General features: G+C 42.0%; 1 protein-coding gene and 1 long non-coding RNA gene across 3 annotated transcripts in view; one reads left to right on the forward strand and one right to left on the reverse strand.

The window, feature by feature from the left end:
• Positions 1-3,947, reverse strand: part of cers5 (ceramide synthase 5) — a 109,992-nt gene extending 106,045 nt beyond the window's left edge. For both annotated transcript variants that reach the window (XM_043682000.2, XM_043681999.2), the window contains exon 1: positions 3,746-3,947. In XM_043682000.2, the coding sequence (XP_043537935.1) occupies positions 3,746-3,915 (170 nt within the window). In that variant the 5' untranslated portion in view covers positions 3,916-3,947. The remainder of the gene's footprint in view (positions 1-3,745) is intronic.
• LOC148134650 (uncharacterized) overlaps positions 3,762-17,911 on the forward strand; it is a 36,913-nt gene continuing 22,763 nt past the window's right edge. The window contains exons 1-2 of the long non-coding RNA XR_015755787.1: positions 3,762-4,121; positions 6,740-6,867. This is a non-coding gene — a long non-coding RNA (uncharacterized LOC148134650). The remainder of the gene's footprint in view (positions 4,122-6,739; positions 6,868-17,911) is intronic.

Consider the following 17,911-nt stretch of genomic DNA (forward strand, 5'->3'; position numbering starts at 1 on the left):
TACATGATGTCAGGAGAATGGAAATTTGTTTCTCTACCCAGACATGTTTCTGGCTAAAATCGTAAGAAGTTGCAAATCATTATCTACGCATTTACCCCAACTCAATATACATTCCCACCCTGAATATAGGATGAAGGTTAGCAAAAAGCCCCAACACTACACCCAACTATGGGGGTGCAGCTCAAAAGGCTCCAAGCCTTAAAAACTGTATCTTTAAAGCATATAGGCTTATCATTTGATGCCTGTAAAAATCACTAAATATTTACTTGTTCAACACAGCAGTGTTTGAGACTGATTGACCTCTGTACTTGCAGTTTTTCAAGATAGGAAAGCGATAACCCAGCCCTTCTGTACTGACAGTTAAATTTCAAGGATTTTAAATGTGAATGCTACATTCTTTTATCTCCCTTTCAGGCATTATAAAACACTTAATGCACGATAATCACAAAGCTATAGGATTGTTACTCTCTCCTTTTACGTGTCAATATGGCACATTTCTTATTGCACACACAGTATCTTGCTTATAATGCATACACAGCTCATATCATTGAGGAGGAAGGAGGCGGGGACAATTATTTGTTTCTCTAATAAAATAAAATTCTGGGAATAAGTCAGCAGGTCAGGCAGCATCTGGAGAGAAAGCAAGCGAGCGAGCAGGAGCAAATTAACATTTTTGGGACAATGCCCTTACATTTGAATTCCAGCCACATATCAACATTACTATTCCAGAGCACAATTAATCCTTGGCCTCATTTCCCCATCCAGATTTTAAAAAAGGAATGTTCTCATTTCTGCTCATTCAACTACACATTGAAAGCACAGACTGCTACTTTGCCAATCACTTTCAATCTGAGCATGTGAGCAAGGGAGAGTGCAATTTGAGAAATGAAATTTGGGTACTGGGTGAAGTGTCAAATTCAGAATCTGTTACAAACCACACAAATGCTCTGACTGATTTTAAACCAGAGGACAGTGAACTGCTCCATCCAGATCTCAAAGCAATTCCACACATTGACAGGTCATCACAAATTTTCTGGTCTAAAGCTTAAACATGGCCATGCTCTGGGGCTGAGATAGCAGACTGATAGCAAGTGCAGTGGGACCGATAAGATTCAGGAATGCTTTCTGGTGGACTCACATGCTAAAATACAAACAAAAACCTTTTACAGGCTTTGGACAAGCTGGAAAAAAAAAGATTTTTTTTATTTCTGGAATACTTCCAGAAACTTGTTCCTGGAAAAGAGTAAGTTTTATCAGCCTCTCCTGTGAATCACAAGATTTCATTTCCGAATGCAGATCAAGCTGTTACACTTGCAATCTTTTTACAAAAGGAGGTTCTTACAGCTTACCTGACCCACTATTGACTACAACACAACCAGTCATCTCAAGTTACTAAGATTCAAAACCAGGAACACTTGTCTGGTAAACAGATAGCCTGGCATGATACAGACCAGGAAAACAAGATTTAAACTCCGGTCTGTGCTGTCATTTATCTCAGTGATGGGGCAAGACAACTTATCTCCACAGTTAGTTTAGGAAGGAATACTGAGAAACTCAGGTAGGAATCCCTTTCATTCTAATCCAATAAGCCATCGCCCAATTTCCAATTTGAACCTTCCATGAATGAGTAGATCTGACTTGGTCGTCGTGTCCTCACTGTTAGAGAGAGCGTGTTTGCCAACACAACTGGCATTATCATGGCCCTCAGCCCAGGGTGAATAAATACTTGTGGAACTGGAGTGGGGAGGAAATTGCCAAGATAGGGCAGGAATGTCATGCACGAGGTTTTGAAACCAAGTCTGTTAGATTGAGCAATCCTCAGTGTTACTTCTCTAAAGCCTCCCACTCAGAATACACATTCTACACAGTGGTCACTCTGCCAAATAAAGATACATTTTGCAAGGTTAGCAACTTTATAGCTATTCTCTATCATGTGGAGCTTTTTGATGAAGACAGACAGTCCAGGCAAGGATTAGTAGAATTTTCCTCCTTGCCCCTCCTCCACATATGAATTTGAACATTTGTCAGATAAGATACAAGCATCTCCAAATGGGAGCTCCTACATTAAACCTAGAGTGCACTAAATCAGAGCTCAGAGTACAATGCACAAATCTGCATTACAATTAGCTCAAACCAACAGAAATATGTAACCAAATTGGACTGAATCATATGTGGGAATATGCTTACTATAAAAAGTAGAAATCAATGTATAGACCTGTAAAACTTATACATTGGACATGGTGTGATCAAATTCCTACCCATCATGCAGTCAGACATAAACACTCAAATCAGGTCTGTCCAAAATATAAAAATGCTTCTCTATTTCTCCCCTCATTCCTCACCATTCACTGTTGAAGAAGTCAACAACTGCTGAGAAAAAGTAGCATAGTTGCCATCCTAGATATGAAATAACAACTGGTTCTTTAATTGTGGGCAGATTGTAAATCCAGTCCTATGCTTGGCAAACCATGCATTTTTTTGGCAGAGCTTGCTGAATAGCGATCAGGATGGGTAACATGGAGTTGATTATATTCCTTTTCTTTCCTGCATAGCCCAGGACAATAAAATTGGCTGCAGTCCCCACCACATGCTCTGATTACTCTTGCACAAACAAGGGGGCAAACCTACAGCCTTCCAGTGTGTGTGGCTCAGTACCACAACAGTCAGATTAGCTCCTATTTCCATTGAGCCACCAATGGAACAGGTGGCACAATGGATGCTTAAAAAAAACTAACATGCATCTTTGAGCTAGTCAGTAAATGATATCCAGACAGCAAAGAAATTACTGTTATATAGTACACGCAGCTTTAACAGAGAACGTATGAAACATTCCAACTTTCAAATAGAGTCCACAGGGACATGGCACTCAAACAGAAACCAAAGACCTCCGCATGTCATTCTCCGTTATCACTCTGAAAAATCAAGGCCAGTTGGAGATTAAATTCGATACCTAGCAGGGAATGTAATCAGATTCTGCATGTTAGTTGCAAGTGGATACCAGATGATAACAAAAGGTACCACAGATCTGCCATAATCCTCATAGCTTCAGTGTACAGGCACTTACTGAGGAGGCAAAAACGCACAGAAACTGGTGTACGACCCATCAACATCCCGTACTGAAGGGCAGCAAGTCAATGGTTCCTTATCAATAATGGAAGTGAGTTCTGGACAGTAGCCCGAGAGAGATTAGAGCTCACATCATTTTAGGCGATTCCCTTACATGAACCAGTCATTGATCAGTCTGAATGAAAGCTCTGGGAGCCAGAAAGCGAACGACCAAAAAGAAAATGAATTATTTATACACAGGTGTTATCTCAATTGCTGTAAAATGTTATCTATGCTAATAGCCGTGTTCATGATTTCCTCACGAAACTAAAAGTTGACTTTGGATTTCAATTGCCTGCACGGTTGCCCTGTTGGACAAGTATTAACCAGAAACACATTTAGCCGCAGAGCTTGGATGCAATCCTGCTTCAGAAATCACAGTATTCAGTCTACACACTGCGTTCTCCCACTCCTCACTGACAAACCCCCACCCGCTCTTGTGATTGACAGCGCGAGGGGACGAAGACAACCGAGGACACCAAACAAGCCAATCAACGACCCCCACCCCAAAAAGAAGGTGGGACTTCAGGGCTACTCCAGCAGCACGCGATTGACCACAGTGGCCCTGTCAGTCACAGCGCCAACTCCCTTCCCCCATTCTTCTCTTCTTCCCACCCCCCACCACCAGCGCTTCTTTTACCTCTCGAACGCCAGACGAACGAGGAAGATGCCAAATGCAAGCGGGAAAGCGAAGAGCAAATCACCAGCTTGCGGATACTCGGCATCGTCGGTGTTCTTCAAGTCGGCCCAAGTAACGTTGTGAGGGAGCCAGAATCTTTCGTTCCAGAACCAGGCTGAGAAGCCGGCCATGTTTGAGTGGATTAAGCAAGTTCAGCCTCTTCTTTCTCGCACTCCGTTTCTCTCAGGCGGGGCGGTGTCGAACTGCCTAATAACCAGAATCTGACGTCACCGACAGGGGCCCCGCCCTTTTATCTTTAGCGTCATCCAAACCGAAAAGTGCTTAGTAGCGCTGGAATTGAAGCAAACTGCCTCTCTATACTATATATTCGAATAAGGTATTATTGAAGTACCTTTAATAATTCCGGTAACATTTCAAATATCAGTTCTAGACAGTGTTTTTCATTGCTGCCCTCGCAATTGTGACCTTGTTGAATACATTACTCAAGTCTGCACATCCCCAATAACTCGTCAGAAGAAACCACCAACTTAACGTTCTTTTAACCTCACAAGCTGCTTGTACAATGTGTTGAACAGCAGGTATCTGGACTGTAAAGTTATGCTAGTCGAGTTACGTAAGGATTCAGTTAAACAGGCAGCTGCAAAATTTCAGAAAAATGTGACAGGATTGTTTCTTACTCTGTGCCAGGCTCCGTAATCTTCCAAATTGGGAGACAAAACAACGAACCAAATTAAATAGCACACCCTTGACAATTCGTGAAGCATTTATGTCTATAAAGTCTTGCAAATGAACTTCCACAATGCACTACAGTCAACAGAAAATTAACTAATTCAAAGTATTATCTCCTTTTCCAAATTCTTGAAGGTGTTGTCTCCTCCCAAATCTGTACCTCTCTTTACTGCAACTGTGTTTGGATTTCACCAATGTGGCCTGACATAGCACTGAAGTGACCCTACTTAACGTTAAAAGTTGGTACTCTTGTTACTATGACCATGATAAGTTATTTCTTCACATCATTCATGACCTACTTGCAGCCTTTGATTTGGTTTGCCATACTGCGTTTCTCCAATGTTCTCTTCTACCATCCATCTGAAATAGAACTATTTTTATAGAGTCTTGGAGATGTACAGTATGGAAACAAACCCTTCAGTCCAACTCGTCCATGCCAACCAGATATCCCAACACAATCTAGTTTTTCAGCTGTATTACGCTCTTACACATTCTGTCAGAGCCAAATAATTGTCTTCAATTGCATAGTAAAACAAAGAACTGTGAATGCTGGAGATCTGAAACAAAAACAGAAATTGCTGACGAAACTCAGCAGGTCTGGCAGCATGTGTAAGAAAGAAGCAGAGTTAATGTTTTCAGTCCACTGACTGTTTATTAGAACACATCTGTTGTCATCCTGCGTCCAGCACCATTTCATCTGGTGACCCCCAAAGATCTATCCTTGGTGTAATCCTATTTATCAGAATATATTCTGACCATTGGCAACATAATTTGAAGATGCAAATTCAGATTTAAACTACTAACAGCACTGAGCTCTTCCATTCTACTATCTCTTTCAAACACTGTGTTGCCAATCTACTTGTCTGTTATCTAATCTGAATTCTTCTTCCTTGGCTGCTGTCTGAGGCAGAATCAGACTGTCCCTAACCTTGGCACCCAACACAGCACCACCCATCTTTACCTCCGCCTCAAACAATCTGCTGTTTAACCCTTGTATTTATTTTTGTTACCTTCAGCCTTGACTATTCCGACATTTTTGTTTGTATAGCTGACTATGAGACAATGTCATCTAAATGAATCTTGTTCAAATTTGGTTTTAAGTTTGAAAGGGGAGGATAATATGCACAGGGATAAAATGTTCATTTCATACAATGTGGGGAAGTTTTGAAGTAGACTTAGAGTCATAGAGTTGTACAGTACAGAAACAGACCCCGAAGGGTTTTTGCCCAAAATGTCAACTCTCCTGCTGCTCGGATGCTGCCTGACCTGCTGTGCTTTTCCAACATCACACTCTCGACTCTAATCTCCAGCATCTGCGGTCCTCACTTTCACCAAATCCCTCTAAACCCTTTCTATTCATGCACTCATCTAGATGCTTTTTAAAGTTGTAATTGTACCTGCCTCCACCAGCTCCTCTGGCAGCTCATTCCATTCATGCATCACTCTCTGCCTGAAAAAGTTGCCCCTCAGGCAACTTATTAATATTCTTCATTTTGTATCATTGTAAATATCTGCTTTCATAGGCAAACTCATATTTCCTATAAACTGAAACTTTAAGTTGCATGTAAAATGTATGGGAAAATGTACTACTTGAATGTACGATGAACATTTAGGCAGTCACCAGAACTGGGCGGCACGGTGGCACAGTGGTTAGCACTGCTGCCTCACAGCGCCAGAGACCCGGGTTCAATTCCTGCCTCAGGCGACTGACTGTGTGGAGTTTGCACGTTCTCCCCGTGTCTGCGTGGGTTTCCTCCGGTTTCCTCCCACAATCCAAAAGATGTGCAGGTCAGGTGAATTGGCCATGCTAAATTGCCCGTAGTCTTAGGTTAGGGGTAAATGTAGGGGTACGGGTATGGGTGGGTTGCGCTTCGGCGGGGGCGGTGTGGACTTGTTGGGCCGAAGGGCCTGTTTCCACACTGTAAGTAATCTAATCTAATCTAAACTATTGCTTGACCAAGTTATGCTCAGTTCTTTCTGAACTGTTGGAAAGCACTTTTGCTGCCAGATCATGAAATTCAGGCTAAAACTTAATTATTCAGCAATTTAGTGAACAAGAGTAAACTTTTACAGTACGAAAAATGAATCTATGTGTAAAGAATGCTTCATTCTCACTACTTTGCTTGTACGTAATAGGATTTCTGAGTATTTGTTAAATAAACAGCAACATTGTACTTGCATCAGTGTCATGCATCAGCAGAATGATCTGTACATGTGATGGATCTGTGTGATTTGAATTAACAATTTCATTGTAATTATCCCCAGATGGAGGCAGATTCTGGTTACAAAACCATTGATCAAGATAGATTTGAAAGATGCAAGAGCAGTCTCTACCTGACTAAAGCAATTTGTATATCAGCATGACAGAGCAAGACTGAAAGCATGGCTTCCTGGTAGGACTGCTATTAGAAATAACATCTCATTCTCCCAGCAATCATATTATATCCTGTGAAAGTGCTTTGTGACATATAAAGCAAAGACTAACCTAAATGTCTATGTGTACCTTTTGGAAATTACAGATTAACCATTTTCCAGTTATTTATGATTTGATTAGCTGTTATTGAAAGGGCTACTGAAATAGTCACATTCATAGAAACACATTCCCATTCAATTAAACACTATAACCAAGATAGTTGTGACAAGAATATGGAGTGCTATGTATTAATACTCATAGAAATAAGTTGTACACCCACTTTTATTTGGTGGCTTACGGAAAATAATTTAACTTTACCCCAACATCTCAAGTGAGCAACCCCTCAATTGGAGAGTTACTGAAGCATAGTTTCTGCCATGATTTTATTACAGAGCAGGTGTCAACCCTATCTTAGCTGAAATGGGAATTGAATCCCTGACTGTTGGCTGTATTCTGAATTACATGCTCGCGGTCAGGTCAACTGATCTAACTGACCCTTCTTACCCAGGCTACTAATGAGAGATGGCATGGGAGATCCATTAATACCACAAATAAAATATAATAGGGCAAAAGTGTGTCTCGCCTCATTCATTATACCCCATTTGCATTACTAATCTGTGTTCCTGTTTTTAGTGAGGGGTACAATCACTGCATAGTGGCCCGCCCTCCTTCCTGAAGATCTTTATTAGGACTTGATGGCCAAGGAGGGTACATTTCTAATGGAGCCAAACAGGTTGAATATCAACCTGCAAATCCTTCCTACGTATGCCAATAGCAGGCAGTAAGAGCAGGAGAGATTCCTGGCCAGTAATGTAATGGAAAGAAAATTGGAGCCTGTACAATCATTATTCATAGCTCCAGACTACAGTATGTTGAAGTGTATGTAACCATAGCAACTTGAACTGCTTGTGGGGTTGGATTACTTGGTTGAATGGTCACTGTGGATACGCTTGGTGCTAACATCATGGAGTTTGATTCTTGTTCCAACTATGGTAGGTTTTGGACTTGCCTCCTTGCCCTATCCACAGTAGAGGTCACAGTGCTGTGGGTCAGACCTGCCTTCGGGCAGAGAACTGAAGAAAGAAAAGTGATTCACAGAACACAGCAACATTGAAACAATGACAATTCTGTAAGCATTGGTACCCCTCCAACACAGCATTTAAAAAAAGGTCACTTCTATGCATGAACCTGGATAATAAATGATGACAAGGCTCCACTATCAAACCCAATCATGTCAGGAATATAATCTCCACATTATAATACCAGCAAATTCAATTCACAGAGATGAAACTTCAGAAAATGCAGAGGCATAAAGACTTTGTATTCTCTATATAGAGAGCTGGCTGTGAGTTTGAAATTGTCACATATCAGGAATTCGGATGCCGTCATAAGTAGTCACTTAAATCTGGAGTTTGTATCACAGCAGACTACCAACCACCATTGCACAGAAGAAAATAAATCGTCCATAAAAATGCTGTATTGCTTCTCTTTGAAACATTTTAAATCACTTCATACACAATAAATTTGACTTACACCGCCTTTACCTGCTGTCAATGCAACCTCAAGATATAGTTGGTAACCATACCTATTAACTGGTGATGCAGGGGGTTCAATTTTCAAAGGAACCAGCTGCCAGGTGCTTGCCAGTTTTAGGTGTAAGTCCCTTTTACTGTGGAATCAAGGTCCCATGATATAAAGAGAACCCTGATTGTCATTTTTGGTCTAAATTGATGGAATGAAACTAAAGTCCAACAATTTCTATGAGCAATGGAGCTAAAGAAATCTGCAAAGATAAATCCGAATTATTTTGTCAGGCCACATGTGCTATCCCAAGATCACTGTGTATGTGAACCGCTGCTCACTCCATAGTTCACTTTTACTGGTAGCCACCCCTGTATCTGATGTCAATCCAGTGAATTGCTTCAGGAGCTCAGTTTGGCATGCTGTAGCTTCCCTGCCAAATTTAAATGAGGCTGGAGCCACCAGTTTGGGCAGTCAATTAGTATACTCCTCATTCAGATCACTCAAAGCACAAAATAGACCCCCGGTAAATTACACTTGAAATGCAATGACTGTTGTTGTGTAGGCACATCACTCTGTCTACTTTAATGCACAGCAAGATCTCTCAAATATAATGACGAATAATTTGCTTTTCAATGGTGATATCACATTTAGGCCCAAATGTGAAGAGAGCTCCTTGCTGATTATCAAACAACCTCATAGGATGCTTAAAGTCTATTTGAATTGTCAGGCAGGGCCTCAGTTTAATATCTCATTATAAAGACAACATGCCCAATGTACTGTTATCTTAGTATTGCACAGAATCACCTGTCTCGATTATCCACTCAAATTTCCAGCATGGGATTATGAATCCAGAATCTTCTGGCTCAGAAGCAAGAGTCCTATCCACCGAACCAAACTTACGTATATGTTGGTGAATAATTATGAATTAATTGTTGTTGATTTACCAGTTTTTTTCTTTCTTCCTTTTAGCAAATTAAAGTTTACTGTTGAAGTACAAATCACCTAGCTGGGAATGCAAATCCAAGAACCGTTGTGTTGAAAGAAAAACCTCTCTGTGTGACATGTGACAGGAGGGCCTGTTATTATTAGGCATGATGTTCAAAAGTGTTCCTATAGGAAAACAGCCATTTGTTGTGGGACATTAACATAGTGAAAAGTTTCAGCCATACCACAAATGACAAACAGAAGTTGACGGATTTATTGATGTTATTGGTAACCCAAAGTATGCTACTAATCTGAATTACCCTAAATTTCTATAACATATACAATCTTAAAAAGAATTGCAATTTGAAGAAGCAGTATATAGTGATTGGAATGATGTCAACCAGGTGAATCTCATAGAATGAGTTCTCTGATTGGACCAGGTTAACAGCCTTAGATTAACCAGCTTAATCAGGGAGTCCTGGCTCACAGATAGCTGTGTCAGTGTCATGTACTATGCATGTGTAACTGAAGGCTGACTTGGTGACGGGATACCGGCTTTTGTGGAGTTACTTCGTAGTACAAAATAGAATTCAAGTTGTTGGTTGTTGTTCTTTCCTTCCAAGAAGGATGTTCACCACAACTAAGCACCAACTCTTCATGTGTGGACCTAACCAGTGATGGTCAAGGAGCTGTTAAATCACAGGAAGAACTCATAACAAAATCCGGTTTTGTTAGCAATTAATGTCTATCCATAGGCATAGTCTGTTAGCGGGGACTTGATGGAATACAATCAGGAATTAGCTAAATAACTCCTCCCAAACTCAAGTGTGCTGAGGAGCAATTAGATCATGGTCGGTCAGAGGTTAGCACTGCTGCCTCACAGCGCCAGGGACCCGGGTTCGATTCCCACCTTAGGTGACCATCTGTGTGGAGTTTGCACATTCTTCCTGTGTCTGCGTGGGTTTCCTCTGGTCAGGTGAATTGGCTATGCTAAATTGTCCATTGTGTTAGGTGCATTAGTCAGTGATAAACATAGGGTAGTGGAATGGATCTGGGTAGGTTACTGTTCGGAGGATCAGTGTGGACTTGTTGGGCCAAAGGGCCTATTTCCACACTGTAGGGAATCTAATCAGGGACGAAACCTGAGAAATTTCCAAAACTGCAAAGTTTATCCAGTCACTGGCTAAACTTATGAAGTTGTCAGAGGTGACAATTCAAACTTTAATGCCAGAAAATGCAATTTCTAGCAGCTGTGTTAGCATTTTTTTTGTTTTCATGTCTTTTCAATGATTATAGTGAATTTTCCTTGTCTGCCAATTTTCTCTTCCCTCCTAAACATATATACATTAGTTGCAAACAGTAGAGTTATGGAAAACTCATTCCCTTATACTTTGGGAAAGTATAACAAGCAGAATAGATTGGAATAAATGAACTTAGCATTTGAGGTTAGAATTTTGTCCTGTATTTCTGGACATAAGATAACAATTTTCATTATTTTTCATGACTCATCAGAAAGCATTGAGTCGCTTCAGGAAGTGAGATCATGGGTGAATTATGAAAAAAAATGTGAACTAAATCACTAATTTCTTGCCCCACACATGTCACAGAGCCATTCTGCATTACTCGTCCTGTTGATTTTTAGAGCGTGCATATTACTGTAGACCTACTTTTATGTTATTAATCAGTTACATCATTCAAACTTGTTTGGTTATTGAACATAAACAGCAATTTCAAATCATGTTTTCCTTCCACGTTGTTTTAAGAAACCAAGATGGAAAGTGTTTTTGACCTAGGAAGAAGACAGTGCCCTCTATTGGTCATTAGGATGGAAAGGTAATCAAACAGAGTGAGGCCCAATACAGTAGCGCCTCGACATACGAACGATCCTGTCAACGTACGTACGAAATTCAAGGCACGAACGCAAAAAGCCCGTGGTTTCATTGTCATTGTTCTGCTTTGCTACGCTCGCTTTGAATGCAAATGCTCTCGGGCCCCGCGTGATCTCATTCAGTTCGTCTTTGGCGCACGCGCTGTGAACATCCAACGTCCAAGCATTCTTATGCTTTTTTTTTGTTTTTTGCATTAAATTAGCCCTCAATATGGCTCCCAAGAAAGTGAAAAGTGGTAGTGATAGTGATAGTGGTGTTAAGAAGCCTAAACGTATTACTGTAGAAACAAAGAAGGAAATAATAGCTAAACACAAGAATGGTGCTTGTGTATCTGATCTTGGTATGCAGTACAACATGGCGAAATCAACTATCTGTACTATCCTAAAGAACAAAGAGGCACTAAAGGCAGCTGACATGGCTAAAGGAGTGACTATTTTAACGAAGCAAAGGCCTAAATTGTTAGACGAGGTTGAAAAATTATTAGTTTGGATAAATCAAAAAGAGCTTCCTGGAGATAGTGTTAAAGAGACTATAATCTGCGAGATGGCTCTACACATACACTGTGATTTGTTGGTGATATCGCTGAGTACAAGTACTGCTAGCGTTGAAGAATTTAAAGCCAGCAAAGGCTGGTTTGATAAATTTTGTCGACGAACTGGAATCCATAGTGTAATAAGGCATGGAGAAGCGGCTAGTTCAGACGAAAAGGCAGCGGAGGACTTTGTGAAGGAATTCAATAAAGTTTGTCGAAGATGAAGATTATGTCTCACATCAAGTTTTTAACTGTGATGAAACTGGACTTTTCTGGAAAAAAATGCCCAAAAGGACCTACATAACCCAAGAGGAGAAGGCACTACTGGGCCACAAACCAATGAAGGACAGGTTAACACTTTTATTGTGTGCGAATGCAAGTGGGGATTGCAAGATTAAGCCTATTAGTCTACCACTCTGAAAATCCTCGCGTTTTTAAATGCAATAATGTGTTGAAGGCTAAACTGCTAGTAATGTGGAGGGCGCATAGCAAGGCTTGGGTCACGCGAATGAATTTTATGGAATGGTTGACAGAAGTTTTTGCACCAGCTGTCAAGGAATATCTTGAAACAAATAATTTGCCACTTAAGTTTCTTCTAGTAATGGGCAATGCTCCTGCCCATCCAGCAAATTTGGAAGAAGACTTGGACATTGAATATGACTTCATAAAAGCAAAGTTCCTTCCTCCCAACACCACTCCTCTCATCCAACCCATGGACCAGAATGTCATTGCAAATTTCAAAAAATTATATACGAAGGCTCTGTTCACCAGGTGTTTCTAGGTCACTAACGCCACAGATTTGACCCTTGGTCAGTAGTGGAAGGACCATTTCAGTATCCTCCACTGCATAAGCCTTATTGATAAGGCATGGAACGAGGTCTCTTTCTGTATGTTACAGTCAGCCTGGAGGAAACTTTGGCCAGATTGTGTACCTGAGAGAGACTGAGGGTTTTGAGGAGACATCAGTAAATGTAGTGAATGAGATTGTGACCCTGGGCCAAAATATGGGCTTGCAGGTCAATGAGGATGATGTGGCAGAGCTGGCGGAGGACCACAGACAAGAACTCACCACAGAAGATCTTGAAGTGCAGCAGGAGCATTCTGGAGAGGCGGAAGAGGAGGGAAGATGTATCAAGTGTTCAAATCAAAGCCATTTGTAGCAAATGGAGTGAAAAGTGCAGGCTTTTGTTGAGAGGCATCACCCTAACAAAACTGTGACCAACAGAGCAGTGAACGTTTTAAATGACAATGTGATGTCCCATTTTTGGCAAATTCTGCAACAAAAAAAACAAGTTTCTCTGGATCGTTTTCTTGTGGCATCACTAACCTCCAAGAGACAAAAAAAAACTCCAGAAATATCCGAACAATGTGAACATTGATTCAGTTCACGAACCGGGTCCTGGAACGGATTAAGTTTGTAAGTTGAGGTGCTACTGTAATTGTATCAGAGATTGCAAAAGGTCTCTCACTGGTAACCAAGCAACACAGAAGACTGCCCAAGGATGGCACAGGATTGCATTATATGATTCCTAAACTTTACAGTAAGGGATTGGAAACCCTTGCAATTATTGTATGCTCTTAGATTTGATGGTACTAGGGGGTGCTGTTTGTCACACACAACAGTTTTGAGGAGAAAAACTACTAGTTGTATAAAGACCTTGAAATTGCTCCACAGAAGCTAGTTTCTGTCACCAACTCACCCTTTATTCACACAGAGTACTTGACATTAAGAGCTAGCGCAGAGGAAGCCAGCCTAGAGTAAACAGAATGTCTGACACGGTTTATTGTTTTTTCCTCTTTTGACCCCTACACTACTGCCTAATTGCAGTAATGCTTATTTTTCCCCAGCACCCATATTGTGCATGTAGGTGAGAGACAGGGAAGGACACAAGATGTATGATTCTTTATTCAATTTCCACCACCAGGAAAAGAAACACCCAAGTGGCTAGTGACAAGCAGCATTGCCCTTTGATGTGAAGGGCACTGTGATCAAACAGTGAAGGGTAGGGATTAAATCAAAATAGAATTGGAGGGGGAAAAAAAAAATAACACTCCACTCCCTGCAGTGCCCACCTCTCCCTAAACACCATCTGCTCCTTGTCCAGGGACACCTGGGCTCTAACATAACCACAGAAGAGAGGGGCAAGCAAATCAGCCCTAACAACCCCCTCCACAACCAGCTACCTGGACCGGTTTATGGCCAGGCCCAGGAGCAGACCCATAGGTCTTCAGACCTGTCCTCCCCCCTTCCATACCAGGTGCCTGAAGATCAGGAGCATGGGACTGAAGTGCAACCAAAAACAGAGGAGGAAGTTTAAGAAAATCAATGGGAGTGCAAACACCCACACCCACTATATACATGGTCCACAGCACGAGCAATTGTGCTAAGAGTCTGTGAACCACTGCAATCCGGTTACAGGGGACTGCTGCGTGCAGCACCCTCCACCCCAGCTCCCTGAGAGAAAGGGGGAAGGACTCCCATGTAGAGACCCCTCCACTGGGGATCCCCACTGCCTGATGGAAAAATCAGCACACCAAGGTGTGTCCAGGCAGTGGATGAGGGAGAAGAGGTGGACATATGCAGCAACCTGTACAGGGCCTGCCTTTTTAAAAGGTCCAAAAAGAAAAACAAATTCTAAAATTCCAGAGATGGCTCAGGTTGTGGGACACTGGTTCCCAAATGAAGTATAGGACCTTGGGGCCAATGTGAAATTCCATCCAGGCAGGGGTAAGTGCAGATAGGATTCCACTGTGCATCTGAGCATCCAACTGGTGCACTGTGTCAGGTCCAAGCACCACCATTAAAAAAAAAGGTGTCAGATGGCAGTGGCCATGCACTGGATGTCTACTGCTGCCCTGCTCACTATATCCTGTGGCAGATCCAGCCCAGGCCCCACCACCCAGTACATCCTAGACCCTGGTCACCCTCGCTGCCATGGCCCGCCCCGCCAACAGCCACTCGAACCCACGGAGTAGGAGGTGCAGAATCCTGAGCAATGGCTCCCTGACGACAGCTGCTACTTCTGCTGGAGGGTAGGCATGATGTGATTTGACCACATTGCAGACAAACTTTTGTCAGCCAGGGCTCCCTGATTGGAGCTGTTTAGTCCAATCAGACAACTCATTGAGAGGTCCATCTGGCTGACCTCATTACCATCACTAGATCCCTCCCCCTCTAAACTTGGGTACATAGACTGATTTGTTTTCTTGTAGCCACCCCAGGGAGTTTTCACAGCAGGTCTGGTTCCTCTGACTGATACTGGCAGCATGTAGGAGACAGTAGCCAACCTCTTGCACCCAGGATGTCTCAGAAGACATTCATCCACTTCATCAGGTGGTACTTTGAGGCTGTGACATCCACCATGTCCATATCCGACAGAGGTGGAGAGCCCATGAGTTCTGGCAGCCTTTCAGGCTGTTGAGGGGCTGATATGTTTTGCTCCTGCTATGAAGCTACCAAATACCATTCAACTTTAGGAAACTTGAGTTGCCAGCTGATAAACGATAGTTCATTGTGTGACTAACACTTCCAGGAGCCCATGCATTGCAAAAGATGCTTGGATTTTTTCCTATCATTGTTGTTCAAGTATTTGACAAATGAACTCTATGCACCTTCAACTCCATGGTTGACACCTATTCAAAAGTTGAAGAATGTGGAGCCCACAAAAATCCCTTCTCTTTAAAATATTGAGGGGTCTCTTTTATAAGGTAGCCAAGACCTAACATTTTCTTATTTTAAAAAAACAGATCTGAAGTGGATGTTCCAGGTGTGATGCAGTTGGTCAAACCACTTGGCTTTACAACAAAAGCAGAAGGGAATTTATTTAAAGAGAGGGGGTTTGGTTAAAAAAAAAGATAGGTCAGGTATAGATGAGAGATTAAGTGAATCCTTTGAAGATTATAAAGGCAGGAGTATACTCAAGTAGAGGGAAATCAGGAGCACAAAAGGGGGACATGAGATAGCTTTGGCAAAGAGTCAAGGAGATTCCAAAGGGTTAACAAATATGTTAAAAAGGACAAGAGGGTAAACTAGGGAGAGAATAGGGCCCCTCAAGGAGGTCAGCAAGGTGGCTTTTGTGTAGAGCTGCAAGAGATGGGGGAAGATACTGACTATTTTGCATCAGTATTTACTCTGGAAAAAAGGACATGGAATATATAGAATCAGGAGATAGATGGTGACATCTTGAAAAAAAAAGTCAATATTACAGAGGAGAAAATGCTGGATCTCTTGAAATGCATCAAGTGGATAAATCCCCAGAACCCGATTAGGTGTACCCTAGATCTCTGTGGGAAGCAATTGCTGGGCCTCTTGCGGAGGCATTTGTATCATTGATAGTCACAGGTGAGGTGCCAGAAGACTGGAGGTTGGCTAGAGTGGTGCCACTGTTTAAGAAGGGTGGTAAGGACAAGCCAGGGAACAGACCAGTGGGCCTGATGTCAGTGATGGGCAAGTTGTTGGAGGGAATCCTGAGGGACAGGATGTACATGTATTTAGAAAGGCAAGGACCGATTAGGGATAGTCAACATGGCTTTGTTTGTGGGAAACCATGTCTCATTACCTTGGTTTTTGAAGTAGTAACACAGAGGATTGATGAGGGCAAAGCAGTGGATGTGATCTATATGGACTTCAGTAAGACATTTGACAAGGTTCCCATGAGAGACTGGGTAGCAAGGTTACATCTCATGGAACAGGTGGTGAACTCACCATTTGGATACAGAACTGGCTCAAAAAAAAAAAGGTAGAAGACAGGATGGTGGTGAAGGGTTGTTTTTCAGACTGGAGGCCTGTGACCAGTGGAGTGCCACAAGGATCAGTTATCATTTATATAAAATTATTTGGATGTGAGCATAAGAGGGATAGTTAGCAAGTTTGCAGATGACACCAAAATCAGAGGAGCAGTGGACAGCAAAGGTTACCTCAGTATAATGGGATCTTGACCAGATGGGCCAATGGACTTTAATTCAGATAAATGAGATGTGCTGCATTTTGGGAAATCAAATCTTAGCAGGACTTATACACTTACTGGTAAGGTCCTAGGGAGTGTTGCTGAACAAAGACCTTGGAGTGCAGGTTATTGCTCCTTGAAAGTAGAGTCACAGGTAGATAGGATAGTGAAGGTGGCATTTGGTATGCTTTCCTTTATTGGAAAGAGTATTGAGTACGGAGTTGGGAGGTCATGTTGTGGCTGTACAGGACATTGGTTAGGCCACTGTTGGAATATAGTGTGCAATTCTGGTCTCCTTCCTAACAGAAGGATGTTGTGAAACTTGAAAGGGTTCAGAAAAGATTTAAGGATGTTGCCAGGGTTGGAGGATTTGAGCTATAGGAGAGGCTGAATAGGCTGGGACTGTTTTCTCTGGAATGGAGACAGAGGGGTGACCTTAGTTTATAAAATTAGAAGGGGCATGAATGGAATATACAAGGTCTTCTCCCTGGGGTAGGGGAGTCCAGAACTATGGGCATAGGTTTATGGTGAGAGGGGAAGATTTAAAAAAAAACGCAAGGGACAACTTTTTCCCCATGCAGAGGGTGGTGTGTGTATGGAATGAGCTGCCAGAGAAAGTGGTGGAGGCTTGTACAATTGCAACATTTAAAAGGCATCTGGAGGGGCATATGAATAGAAGGGTTGGGAGGATATGGGTCAGGTGCTGGCAGGTGGGACTAGATTGCGTTGGGATATCTGGTCAGCTTGGAGGAGTTGACCTGAAGGGCACGTTTCCATTCTGTACATCTCTATGATGACGACAGCAGTTGAAAACATAAGGGAAGCAGAACTTAGAATAACTTAAACCTAACCAACAAACAATTAATTGTTCCAATACAGTAACATCCCACAAACATACCTCTTGGCAAGAAAATGTAAATTCAGATTCTTACAGGCAGGAGGGATCATCCTCCTGATAATGATTTCAAAGAAACTCAGGAATCCTTACTGGAGCTTGACTCTTCTGGGCTCCAACATCTTGTGATTGCTGCAGCTTGAAAAACTAGAAAGCCTGAACTGGGAGAACTGGCCACACCCCTTCAAGTGCTTTTAAAGCAAGGCAAAAAGTCTTAAAACCTAGACTCTTCTGCACTTCTGCTTTTATGACCTCTTCAAAACCAAACCAGACAAAATAACCTTTATAAAAAAGATGACAGCATCACAGCCCAT

Source organism: Chiloscyllium plagiosum, unplaced genomic scaffold (assembly GCF_037043375.1).
Source record: "Chiloscyllium plagiosum isolate Xiang-an unplaced genomic scaffold, Cpla_swu_hap1 HiC_scaffold_53X, whole genome shotgun sequence".
NCBI lineage: Eukaryota > Metazoa > Chordata > Chondrichthyes > Orectolobiformes > Hemiscylliidae > Chiloscyllium > Chiloscyllium plagiosum.